This window comes from Ochotona princeps, chromosome 23, assembly GCF_030435755.1.
Source record: "Ochotona princeps isolate mOchPri1 chromosome 23, mOchPri1.hap1, whole genome shotgun sequence".
NCBI classification, from domain to species: Eukaryota; Metazoa; Chordata; class Mammalia; order Lagomorpha; family Ochotonidae; genus Ochotona; species Ochotona princeps.
In genome coordinates, this window is record NC_080854.1 from 22,391,432 (window position 1) to 22,405,084 (window position 13,653).

Below are 13,653 nucleotides of genomic sequence, written 5' to 3' on the forward strand. Positions count from 1 at the left end.
TTCAAATAGTGCAATTGAGGTGATAGAGAAAAGGATTTTTCTTCATTTTATTTTTTCAGAATTGTTTGCTCATGGACCATAACTCACATGAATCATCACATTCCCTAGATCCCCGTATGCTGCACAGCAGCGTACATTCTTGGGTGATTATAGCTGCCTTTCTCACACTGAGGTTAAGTTTTCAGCTCCACTGGGTGCCCAGTGGAGCTGACTTCTAGGATGAGTAAAGTCCCCTGCCCCTAGTGCCTGTAGTTCATGCAGCTGGAAAGGGGAAAGCAGGGGCTATCCCCCAACGCCCATTGTTCTATACTCATGGCTCAACTACAGTTTTTCCAGCTCCTTCCTGACTTCCCGCTTCTGATTATTTTTCTTCTCTTCTCCTTTCTATTTCTACTATCATATGAAAACTATCATGTTTAAGCGAGTAAATGTAGCTGCTAACATCGTTTGCTGCTGTTGTTCAGGAGTTTCTAGAGTTGACTGAGATACACACGCTAAACGTAGTTCTTTTGCTATGCATTTGCAAGTTTCTAAAATATTTAAGAGGGAGAGACAGAAAGCTTCTGTATGCTGGGTCACTCCCAATTGCCCGTGATGGCCACTGGGTTGGGCTACAGCTTGAATCTGGATCCTGGAACACAAACCGGGTCTTTCACGTGGGTGGCAAAATCCAACTACTTGAGTGTTACTGCTGCCTTTCAAGGGTGCTAGCATTGGCAAGAAGCTGGTGTCAGTCAGGGTCTGGAGCCTGAACTTGAACCCCAGTATCCTGATATGAAATATGAGGATCTTTCTATTTTATTTTAAAAACATATTAATGCAAATAGAACAGATTTTTACAGGTATAATTCTAAGAAAATAACTGTTGGACTGGATAGGTACTTCCTAAACTTTTACTTGAAACGTGAGCTCTGGTTTTGATGTTCATTCCAAGACTTGAATCGTGATGACCATCACCAGTACAAGGGTGCTCTCTGAAAAGGTTCACAGGTAGCTGATCATCTTCAAAATCAAATTGTGCCTCCTCAAACACTCCTTAATCTACTAATTTAGGTGATTCCAATAGTTTAAATAGTATTTTACCTTTAGATCTTTTCAACAGGTATTTTTCTATTTTCTATGTCCCAAAGCAGCGCAGGTAAAGTGAAAAATAAAGGCAACTTGGAAGAGGGAAATGTGTCCTTCGAGAGCACTGTGAAGCTCACAGGATGGAGAAGAGGACAGACTCCACCTGCCTGAGAACTAGCAGGGATTCATGGGCCAGTTCTAGGAAGTTAGGAACTTCCTGACCTGCGGATGACCACACTTCCTTCATGCCCAAGTGCTGCCGAACTGAGCCAGTGTTTGTCCATGGTCGCACTGTGCAATTTCACCCCTGGAGGTGGAACACTTACTCAAGTGATTGGATGGGTTCACACACTTTAGCCCAGGGGTTCACTCAGACATGCACCTAGTTCACTTACTGCATTTGGCCAGGACGCCCGAAGACCTCAATTGAGGCTTTTGTGTGGATATCTGCAAATACTAGACTACTTTTAAAAAGTGGAGCTGTGTTAGTATGAAGCCTGTTGATTATGCTCTAGGAAAAGTGGTATTTCCTAATGAATAGGGTATATCAGAGGATAAAGTCAAGTTGTTGGTGAGAGGTTACAGTGCCATAAAAGGGGCAATTTTTTCAGGCAAGTAGCTCAGCTACTCTGTGACTCAGTACCCAGACCCAGAAAACATAAATAACGTAAAATGATTGTGTGTAGAAAATAATATGCACACATGGATATGACCAAATAATTTAAAAAATGCTTATTTTCGTCTTCCTGGAAGTAGAGGACAGATGAAAGGGAAAGTCAGGTAGCTGTCAATCTTCCTTCTACTGGTTTACACCCCAAATGCCCTCAACAACCAGGGCAGGGTCGGGATGATGCCGGGGCACAGAGCTCCTTCTAGGTCTTCCACATGCATGGCACGGCCAGTCACTTGAGCAATCATTGGCTTCATCTCCAAATGCACTGGCAGCAACCTACTCCTTGGATTAGAGCGAGAGTGGACGGAACTTGAACCAACATTTTTATAGAAGGTGTGAGAAATCCCAAGAGGCAGCTTAATCCTCTGGGTCACAATGCCTTGAAATCAATTAATTAATTAATTAATTGACTTAGCAAAAAATTGTTACTATCTTATTTTGTACTAATCATGGTCTACAAAGCCTTAGGAAGAAAAATACATAGACAAAGGGAAATCCTCTATTCCCTGGCCTCCCTTCGCACACTAGAGGGGGTAACAAAAACAAACTCCTAGTGCTGCCGCAATGGCTCAGCAAGCTAATCCTCTGTCTGCTAGTGCCAACAGCTCATATGGGCACCAGTTTGTGTCCTGGATGCTCCACTTCCAATTCAGCTCTGTGCTTGTCGCCTGGGAAGGCAATGGAGGATAGCCCAAGTGTTTGTGCCTCTGCATTCATGTGGGAAACCTGGAAGAAGCTCTAGGCTCCTGGCTTTGGATCTATTCATTTGGGGAATGAACCAATGAAATGAAGACCTCTCTGTCTCTCCTTTCTTTGTAAAAGCTGCCTTTCAAATAGAAATAAACAAATCTTTAAAAAACAAACACAAACTCATGATCCCAATTCAAAACCCAAGTTGGAAATATGTATAAAAGCTTTCTATCAATTGCCAGGTTGGTTAACGCTTGGATTTAGCAACTTGCCAGCAAGGGACAGAATGCACAGAATTACCAACAAGCAGAACTAACACATGGCTCAGCTGTTAGTCACTGTGGATTTACTGCTTGTTCATTTCAGACCTAGACTGTGTGAAGCATATATTTGATAAACTATGACAAAGCACTCCCATGGGGTTGATTTTTCTTGTGGGCAAATAATTGCCATCCTTCATCTTTTGGTAATTTTCATCTTTTCTGGGCACTGTTTTCATGATCATGATTTTTCCTACCTTTAGGTGCCATGTCTAAGAACTGTTCTCGAAGATTGTCAAGCTGTTTTATAGTCAGGGTACCATCTTCTTCCTTTTCTACAGGTGGAGGACGTTTCGGCAGGGGTGGATCTGGGAAGACTTTTACATCGCCATTAATGAAGAACTCTTCTTGGGTTAAGTAAAGTTCATTCTGAATTTTTGTGGCTGTTTCAATGTGATAGCGAGCCACCTCAGTTAATTTTTCCACACTGAAAAGGTAAAATGAATAGTTATCTCCAGTAAAGATTCTGTCAGATAAAGAGTGCTTGCTTATACACAACAATGAATGCAGTACTTAGCTAACGTAGATAATTCAATCTGCGTACTGAAAAAGTCCAATGTCTTTAAATGTAGTTTATAAAAAGGCAGAATGGAAATGAATATATTTTAGAAACAAACAATACATGCTTATTACACAGCCAATAGTTACCATTTAATACAAAGCTGAACAAAAAGGATCCATTGGGCCTGGCGTGGTAGTCTAGTGGCTTAAGTCTATGCCTTGCATGTGCTAGGATCCCATATAGGTGCTGGTTTTTATCCTGGCTGCTCCACTTCCCTTCCAGCTTCTTGTGTGTGGCCTGGGAAAGCAGTTGAGGATGGCCCAAGGTCTTGGGACCCTGCATCTTCATGGGAGACCTGGAAGAGGCTCCTCCTGACTCCTGGCTTCAGATAGGCTCAGTTCTGGCTGCTGTGGCCACTTGGGGAGTAAACCAGTGGGTGGAAGATCTTTCTCTCTGTCTGTCCTCTCTGTAAACCCAACTTTCAATAAAAGAAAAAGAAATCTTAAAAAAGGAACCATTGCATTAAGGTTGTTACTATTGTTGGAACATATTTTTTCCTATGTAACCAAGATTGTGTCAAGGGCTATATTAGTTTTAAGTATGGAACATAATATACTTATTTAGGGATCTTGAATGAGATTGTTAAAATGGAGCTAAAAAGTAAGCTTATTTTGGCACAAAAATTTTTGGACTTACATAGTGTTTTCATAATTCTCACTTTCTATGAATATTCAGAAGATATCTTACATGGCAGAATGCCATGCTAAACATGACTGTTAGAAAAATATATTTATTTAGAGTCAGGGTAAATTATAAACTTGATAATATGTTTTCAGAAAAACGTATTTTCTATAATTTTATGATAAGCAGTTTGATGTTCTCCCAGACATGGTTGTCAGAATAGCTTCTGGTGCAACATATTCAATTGAAATTGCTTTCCCATCTAAAAATTCCCAACTCGATCACATGATGCATGAGAGAACTGAACAATTATGCCAGAAAAAGTCTCTAGCTATGACTCCTAAAGTACGTCACTTAAGCTGTTTGAATTTTTTACTTTTGCAATGGAACCAATAACCCATTTCCTTACTTTGCAATAATTAATGTGGCATCAGGTAGGGCATGAATTTGAACTGTACTGGGGGTGCAGCTAATGTCTTGATTAAAGCTACGTTAAAGGCCAGATAATTTTTTGGTGTAAGTACAACATTGCATGGAAGAATGCATCTTATTTTATATCTCACAATGAAATATTGAACATTATGGAAAATGCATATCTAATTTTAGATAATGTAGGAACACCAACATTTTCTTGCACTGAAACCTTAGGAAATAGTTGTTGTCTTTGAGTCGATGTTTTTGAACTGAACTCCAGAATGCGTTCTTTTCAAGTACCTACGTGGTTTATGCTTTAGAGTGTGTACTAGGAGTGGCGGTGAGGGGAAAAAGAACAGTGGACAGCTCCTCTCCCTTTACTGACTTGAGGACTCCTAATGGGGACTGAGAGACCCAACCACAACTAGATAGAGATATCAAAATAGGTGTGTGCCACCTAGTGGAAGCTTACCAAGTGTAACCTCAAGAATGGGAATAGGAGAATGCTAGGAAAAACGAAAAGCAGGATTTGCAAAGGCATCTGAGAGGAGAGGTCTGGTCTACTTTCCACTCCTCGTATCATATTTCTAGGTTTTAACATCTGTGATCACAATATATGGACATTTGTATACACAGACACAGAATCTGCAAATTTAGGGGGTAGAGTGCTGTGAAATATAAGTGAATCTGATACAAATATTTTGTATTCACACTTGATTGTTGCATGGATGAGAACCATGAATTCTAAAAATAGGAAGTTTTCATTCGTGGGGCTGGTGTTGGGGTTTCACAGGCTGATTCTCTGACTTGTGGTGCCAGCATTGCATATAGGCACTGGTTTGTATACCTGTTGCTCCACTTCTGATAGAGTTTCCTGCTTATGACCTGGGAGAATAGCAGAGGATAATTCAAGTTCATGCGCCCCTATACCCACAAGGGAGACCTGGAGGAGGCAACTGGCCCTTGGCTTCAGCTAGGCTTGGTTCTGGCATTTTGGCCATTTGGGGAAGTAAACCAGAGGATGGAAAATTTTCTCTCTCCTCTCTGTAAATCTATCTTTCAAATAAGAATAAATACATCTAACAAAAAGAGGGAGAGAGTTTTCATTTGCAAGTCGCAGGCAAAGGAGAAAGCTGAGCATGGCTTCTCTGTGAGTCTGCCGGGAACTGATTTGGCTCTCCATTAGAACAGTTATTTTAAATATTGCTGCAGGAGTACATCAGACTGGGATCTCTGTATGTTTGTATATTTTTCACTCTGGAGCAATAGCACAAAACAGCTAGGCTGAAGATCTTATAGTAGAACTTTCATTATGAGATAAGGACCGGATTAAATAAACTATAACCGCTTTTTTTTTTTTTTTTCAGATGGCAATTGCTTCTAAAAAAAACCCTTGCCATTTGAATCCTATTTACGTAGCAAGTTCTAAATGTTCTGTAAATGTTTGTGGAAAACTGTAGTGTATCACAGAATCTAGATCAAGTAGAAAACTCTGAAAGGGCTGGGTAGGAACATCTTCTTTTATGGATAAAGCTGAGGCCCCAAGCAATCAGGCATGCTGTTAGCTTGTGGATATGACGGACCTTGATCTCCCGGACAGTTAGGTCTCCCAAGCCTCAGTTGCTGTACTCCATTGGGCTGTCTCTTTATACAGCTCAATATATAGGGAAGAACAAAGAGGATGAGATTCACGCCCCCTTGGCAGAAGTGATAATCTGAGAAGTCTCTGGAACCCAACAGCAAAGGCTGAGGGAATGGGGATCATTGATAAAACGTCTCCGTGAATGGAGTCTGCATGACTAACAGCAAGTCTGGCATTAGATGTGCGACATTAGCTTCTGAAAATATATTACAATTACTTGTAACTGTCATGGGGCATTTTGAAAACTGAGCTCATAGAGACATGTGTAAATGGGAATGCAATAGAACCTTCTGAAACACAACATGCTTGTCTCGTCTGTGAAGAGTCAGTGGAAATGTGGTTAGGTGAAGGCTCCCTTCATGGGCTTATGCACAAGCCTACCTAAGCCTACCTAAGGGGTCAACACTTGTGTTTGTAAATGGTATTTGTGAATAGCTTACAAATTTTGGCCCGTTTTGGCACTCAGGATTTCACAAAGTGTGTTTGTAGAAAAGTCAAGCTGAACTGTACCTGGACATTTCATTCAGATATCTCTCCCCAAGCCATTTTTCCATGAGTTTATAGATATCGATCACCTTTGTTATTAAATTTTCAAGGACAGACAATGCTTTGGCCTTTATCAATTCAAGTCGAAACTGGGTCGCTAGCTCTATTAAAAAAAGGAAAAACAAAGATTTTGAAGTGTGTTTCATGCATGTGGCCTTTATGATGAAACCAATGTTAAAGCAATCATGCTTCAGTTTGTGACAGCTTCCAGGGCACAGTGCACCTGTAATAAACCAAAAGAGATGATGCAATAGTCATACATTAAGAAGGAAAATGTCACGTATTATAAAGTTATTTGAGAAATGATCTAAACTCAAAACAAGAAGCGTTGCAGCAATTTATCTGTGTAGTAATCCCCTTTAATAAGTGGAATGGTAATAGATGGTTTGATTTCAGACAGTGGGGAAGGATGGGAGAAGTCTCTGGTTTAGTTCTCTACTTTAGAACCTTGGGCTGGTAACATCACTGTATTTCTTGGGTTTGCTAAAACTAGCGCAAAACCTTTTGACCCTTGAACTTATTATTATTGCTGACCCATAATAAAGTCTTTTATCTTTAAATACCAGCATTGTTCTAATCTCTCTTTGCTTTTTCTGTTCTCATGGGCCTGGCTTGGGCACTGACTGTTATCCCCATGAGCTATTACAATAGGTTTAACCATATTTTCTTACCTCACACCAAATCTACCCTGCTCCCCACTCCAGAGCTCTACTTCAGATGTGATTATCATCTCTTCTCTGCTTACAGTTCCTCACTGGCTTCCAGTGAGACATGTGATGTCCTCAGTAGGGTCTCTAGGACTCTCCTCGGTTTGGCCTCCTTACCTCCCAATTCAATCTCCCCCTCCTCCAGAATATGCCTCAGGTTCCTGAGCAATTCACTGCTGGGCCTCAAACGTGTCCTATGACCCTCTGGTCCTCATAGGGTCAAATGAGAACAAATACTTGAATGCTGCACTTTCCAATCAGTTCATTTTGTGTTCTCAGACACACAGTCGTAGGCAACTGATGGAACAGTATGGATATTCACCTCCTGGTCCACTTTCTACTGAAAAGCAACGTGTGAGTAAGTTCTATTTGCTACCTTCAAACTGTAGGGCTGCAAGGTGTTCTTCCTTTATTTTGAGCCTCAGTTCACTTTTCCTTTCGATTTCAGCAATTTCCTCTGCTGTGAACACCACAGGGGCAGCTTCAGCCACAGGTGGTGATTTCCCTGAAAGGACAATGAGAGGGACAGAGTACAACATCAACATAAATACAGCTTAAGATGGCATTCGGATAGAATGAGTACAAAGTAAAATTCGTGGAACTATAACCTTCCAGAGCTTTAGAAATAATGACCCTTGCTATTTCCAGAGTGAATGATAAAGTACTGACAGCCCTTCCTTGACAAGTCTCCATGTGGTGCCTGGACCAGAGTCAAGTGAAAATGTCGCCATTTGCATAGCCTTCTAGATCAGGAGGGACTTAGAAGTGTGCCGATGGTTACAGACTTCAAAGATGGTGAGTATTCAGAGATGAAGAACAGAAAATAACAAACCCCCAAATTACCATGGATGCCCTCAGTCATCTGTGGAAGTACCCCTCTCCCCATTTTCTTAAGGACCACATGTGATAGCAGACTGCTTGCCAAGAATAGTTCAAGGATAAGCTCAAGAAGACACGGCTTCTTGTGATGGTCAGGAATTGGACCCCATCTGACTTTTAGTTAGTACTTACCTGCAAGTGCTTCAGTGACTACTCAAGAGAATTACCAAACAAGAATTTGCTAGCATTTATCAGAGAAAATACCATTGGGAGATGGCAGAGTTTACAGTAATATGTTCAATTCAACACATTTTTTGTTTAGAGTTTGACATTAAGGGGGTTAAAATCTTGTAAACAAGACATAAAATTAAATAAAGAAAATTAGATAAGAAACATTTACTGCAATGAAGGATGTGTGCATGACTGATAAAGAGATTAACGTTTCTGGATTTCTGTTTTTCTGTAATTAATGGATTGGACTCAACCATTTAATCCATTAATGTATCTGAAAGCATTTCCTTTAACTTCCTTGCATTTATTTTATTTTCACCATCTGTGATGGACTCAGATTGTGTATTCTTTCTCTAGGTGTTACTCTACCTTGTTTCAGGTGCCACTAACCCACCCCAGCTCCATCTCTAGTGCTTTCCCATAACTCCTAGTCATAGTTGCCTACAACATAATCCACCTGGAAGCGTTTCCCTGTCCCCTCAAAGGGAGTAACATGACCTTATTTTCAGGGTAGCTATACTTCCCCTGGGAAAAAACAATCACTTCAGAAGTAGGCATCCTGGTCCAAGCCCCTGATCCCAGCTTCCTGCAAATGCAGACCTCAAGAAGCAGCACTGATGATTCAAACAGTTAAATTCCTGCCACCCATGGAAACTGGAATTGAATTTATAACTTTGAGATTTGTCTAGGATCTGGACAGTGTTGGCATTTGAGGAGTGAACGAGTCGATAGGGGGTTTCTCTCCTCTCTCTCTCTCTGCCTCTCAAATTAAATAAACAAACCAGTAAGCACAGTGATTGATCAACCGTGTGCCTCTGCTTTGAGACTACAGTTCCATCAAAGCAGGAGACAGGGATCTGATTTTGGTTTAGGTTTTGGATCTGGTCTTGTGTCCTTGATGCCCGCTGTAAAAAGCTTCCCAGGGTAGATGCCTATAAATACATCCTGGGCAGCTGATGAGTGGAGGGACTTTCCTCCCATTGGTCCAACTCTTCTTTTGTTGCCTCAAGTTACCTCAAAAAGTGCAAGTGGAAACTTTCAGAGGGAAGGGCTTGTGTCAGAGCTATACCTAAGGTTACCTGGAGGCCTCCCAAGCTGAATTTTCCTTTATCTACCTTGCATTGTGCTTCTGAGACACAAGTACACATGAGAAGCTTCAAGGAAAGGACTGGTTAAATATAAATGTTCCTGAAACACACATATTTGAAGGGACTTCAGAAAATTCATAGACATAGAATTGAAAATGTGAATTTATTCTGGTGCAGAAAAATACTTTTAGCTCCAATATTTTTGCATAACATACGACTGACATATGACAAGACTAGGCAAGAATTTCAAAATAATTTTGTAATAAAATATGCAAATATTTCTTCTACAAATATTTGGAAGTACTTTCACTACTTCTAAACTTCTCTCATTGCAGCAGCAAACGTCAGCACAGACTTTTCAGAACACACAGCGCCAGAATGGAAGTTCTTTTAATATGTTGAAAACTGTCTTTGCAGCTTATTTTACCCTAACTATTTCTGGCTATTCGGAAGAGCCAAGTATGCAATACTGTTCACCAATTAACGCTTCATCTCATATTTAAGCTACCCCTGGTGGCATAATGGCCACTGCACCTGGTTAAACGCTTGCCTTCCCCGAGGCAGAGGCTGAAGCAGGTGCCAAAACCATGAATACCTTTCCCGTGTTTGTCCTCCTTTTTATTCCTGTGTGCCTCATTTTCCTTTTTGATTTTTTTGTTCGTATTCATCTGGGGAGACTTCTCCTTGGATTCTGCTGATTGATTTTCTTTGTCTTCTTCTATCAGCCTCTGGTGAATTTCAGCAGCCACCTGGTTGTACGATAGCAAAGTTTCAGTGGATGCACCGTTTGTGAAAGGTGGTAGTTTGTGAAAGGTGGAGTCAAATGAGCACTGGATTGAAGCCCTATCCCATTGCAGACCTCCCCAAATGTACACTCAATCTATGAAACACACACACTGCAATGCTTTTTGGCCCTGTCCCCAAATGCAGCTCCCCTGAAGCCACCTGTATGTTGGCTGTCCTGTTCACAGTCCAGGTTTGCAAAGCATTGGCAGCCTGCCTGCAATACTTTCTCACTGCCAGCTCGACTGTGGCTGTGCCATGGTTGTGCCAGAATCCCTTTCTTCTTATTCTCAGATTCTATGGAGGCATCATCTGTGATTGTGCCAAGTTCTTGCTATTGCTGGACCTCCAACCATGCTTTTTCACTATGTCATTACCTTAACTTCTTTTTTTCATAATTATCCCTGCAATGAATTTTCTTTGGACATTTTCTTCCACTCACATCCCTTGCCAGGAAATTTCAGCACTGCAGAGGGGTATCTACTTATGTACCATGTGAATATCTGTGCTTTTAGATATTAAAATGAGAAAACATTTTCACTCTCTCCCAACAAACCATTCTTGGGTATGTGTGGCCTATATTAATTGAGGAGCTGACACTTGAATTCTGGGCTTTGCTTCTGGTTTAGCACTAGACATCATCCTCTAAATTCTGTGTGCTTAGGATGATGACCCACCCCACAGGCTACCCTCCCGGCTCTTTGCTGCTTTTTCTCAGTTCTTTTAGCTTCTCTCCACTCTAGCAGACCCCTTTCCTCTCACTCTCCCTAGGTGTCTTACTTAAAGAGCCAGTTGCATTGTCATCCTAGGATCTATCTTGCATCTCAGAGTGATAATCATGTCCTCAAGGGTCTTTCCTTGTCTCCTGGGGTGAAGAGAGAGGGGTGGGGCTGGCACTGTACTTCAGGAACAGAGAAATTCTGGCTTATGAAAATACAGATGACCAAAGTTATTATGCTAAGAAAAATAAACCAGATGTAGAATATCAAATACTGCAGTATCTGCCTTATATTAATAAATGCATTAAAAAATATTGAGCTCACAGAAATAATAAGAAGAAAGGTGGTTACTGGTGGCTGGTGTGAGTGAGTTGGCCAGGAAAAAGAGAGATGTTTATTCAAGGATAGACAGTTGATAGGAGGAATAAGTCCTGGTGATCAATTGCACAGCATGGCCACTATAAGTTAATTGTAATGTATTGCTTATCTCTAAACTGCCAAAAGTGATAAATGTTTTCACTACCAAAAACAATAAGTATTTGAAGTGATGGCTGTGTTAATTAATTTAGTTTGATCACTGTAAAGTGGATGCATTATCAAAGCATCACACTGCGTGACGTGCATATACAATTCCATTATTTATAAAGTAAAACAAAATGCATAAACAAACTCCAATTTCAGGGGCTGTGCTGCTGGAATCCTGTCTGCAGTTACCATACTGGCCTTTCTGAAATGAGGCCGCCAATTCTGGACAGCCAGAGATCTCAGAGGTGACTGCTGAGCACAGAGACCTTAGGAAGGAACCACACACACGTGGCAGGACAAGCACATGGGTGGACATTTCAAACTCTCAATAAATCAGTGCTACAGAAATGGGACTCCATGGAGTTTATTCTTTTATCTCAGTAATTCCTGGGTCCAAACAGGGTATTATTTCTGGGAAGCATGGAGAGTGAGGAGGGGTGAGGAGAAAGAGGAAGACCAATGGAGGTGAACAGATATATATGCACAATCTCTACCTCTGAACAACCTGTGTTCTTACAGGTAAGACACAGGGATCAGTTCTGCCTGCTCCAGGTTCCTGACATGCTTCCTACTTCTGACCTAGCAGGCAACTGTTCCCGACCATTGCAAAGGGGTAAGTCTTGCCCCATCTTCTAATGGGCTTTTTTTTTTTAAATAAATGATATTTATATATTTGGAAGGCAGAGTTATAGATAAGAAGACAGACAACTACACTTATACACACACACACATGAGTGAGAGAAAGAGAGACATCTTCCATTTGTTGGTTCACTCCCCAGATGACTAATGGCCATGGCAACGGCCAAGGCTAGTCCAGATGGAAACCAGGACCTAGAGCTGCCTGGAACCAGTGGGTCTCCCATGGGATGCTGTGATTGCATCATTGCAGGTAGCAGTTTAAACTGCCTCAACATCAGCCTCAACGGAGTTAAGCCAGGCATGTTTCTTTGTAAACTCTGTAGCCTTAATTACATTTGCCTTGCTCATGGGGGATGAACCCTAAATGCTTGTTAATGGATGGTCTTTTAAAATGATCACACTCTACAGAAGCTGTTCACAGCTTCTTTAATACCAGCTGTACCTTAGAAGGACACAGAAAAGTTTCAGAGAGTGGGGCAATGTTTTAAGTGCCCCCCCATTTTTTAATCAGATGCCCTTTTGATATAAATGGATTTCAAACTATATACCGCATTTTCAAATTCTTGGTAAAGCAAAAACAGGCTTGTTAACATTCCCACAAAATTGCAAGCAATTCATTTTTGAATCTGTTCTTGTAAAACACAGTAAATTAGCAATTTCCTTCCAGATTGGATTTTCCTCCTTAGTAAACAACCTTGTGATGATGATGATGGTGATGATCATAATTTTTTGGTTTTTGGTCCTCTTCCCTCAAAGACCGCTGAGTCTCTTTAAAAATTAACATGATTTACAATACATTTAACAATCTAATTTGTTAAGGCTGGGAAGATATTGTAGAGTTAAGAGTTAAGCATGGCTTCTGTGAAATCATTACATACCTGCTAATTAGAAGAAATTTTGGCCAAAAATTAACATTGTGTACTAAATTGATAGCTCTTGGCAAAACTGCTGGGAGGAAAAAGCACGTGCCCATGATCAAGTGTTCTCAACTTGTCTGCACGAATCACAACTGCTACTATTTGCCCCACAACAATTTACTGAATCATAACTGTCTCATCTGGAACTCTGAATTCCCATATGATTGTGTAACATCCAGGTGACAAAAAAAATCTATTGGAAGCATATAAAATCCTCATTCTAATATAACTAACAACAATTTCTTAAATGAGCTACTATAGTTACAGCTTTTAAAACACTTTCATATATATTCTTTCAGGTGATGTTTTTAACCAGTTAAGAACATCTCATTATGGTAAGGATTTGAAGATTCAGTGAAGGTAACTGAATTTTCTAAAATTGTACAGTGATTTTTAAGCCAGTGATATTTTCAATTCATGATTCTCTTTCTGAAAATAGAAGGTTTTGAAATTTCTTTTCACTAATTAAAAATCTTTATATTTATTTGAGTGGCAAAAAGGGAGAAAGAGAGGAACAAACAGAGGGCTTCCATCCATAGGTTCACTCTCCAAAGACCTGCAGCACTGAGGCTGGGCCTGGGCCAAAGCTAGGAGCCAGGAAGCTCAATTCAGGTGTACCATATGGGTGGCAGGAACCAAATTGCTTGAGTCATCACCATTGCCTCTGATGGTTTCGCTTATCAGGCAGC

At 40.7% G+C, this 13,653-nt stretch overlaps 1 protein-coding gene across 2 annotated transcripts in view; it reads right to left on the minus strand.

Moving 5' to 3' along the window:
• The window catches only part of SPEF2 (sperm flagellar 2), a 139,731-nt gene that overhangs the window by 28,137 nt on the left and 97,941 nt on the right, over nt 1–13,653 (minus strand). For both annotated transcript variants that reach the window (XM_058680011.1, XM_058680010.1), the window contains exons 24-27: nt 9,977–10,130; nt 7,620–7,748; nt 6,501–6,639; nt 2,949–3,178 (exon numbers count right to left, since the gene is read on the minus strand). In XM_058680011.1, coding sequence (XP_058535994.1) covers nt 2,949–3,178; nt 6,501–6,639; nt 7,620–7,748; nt 9,977–10,130 — 652 coding nt within the window. The remainder of the gene's footprint in view (nt 1–2,948; nt 3,179–6,500; nt 6,640–7,619; nt 7,749–9,976; nt 10,131–13,653) is intronic.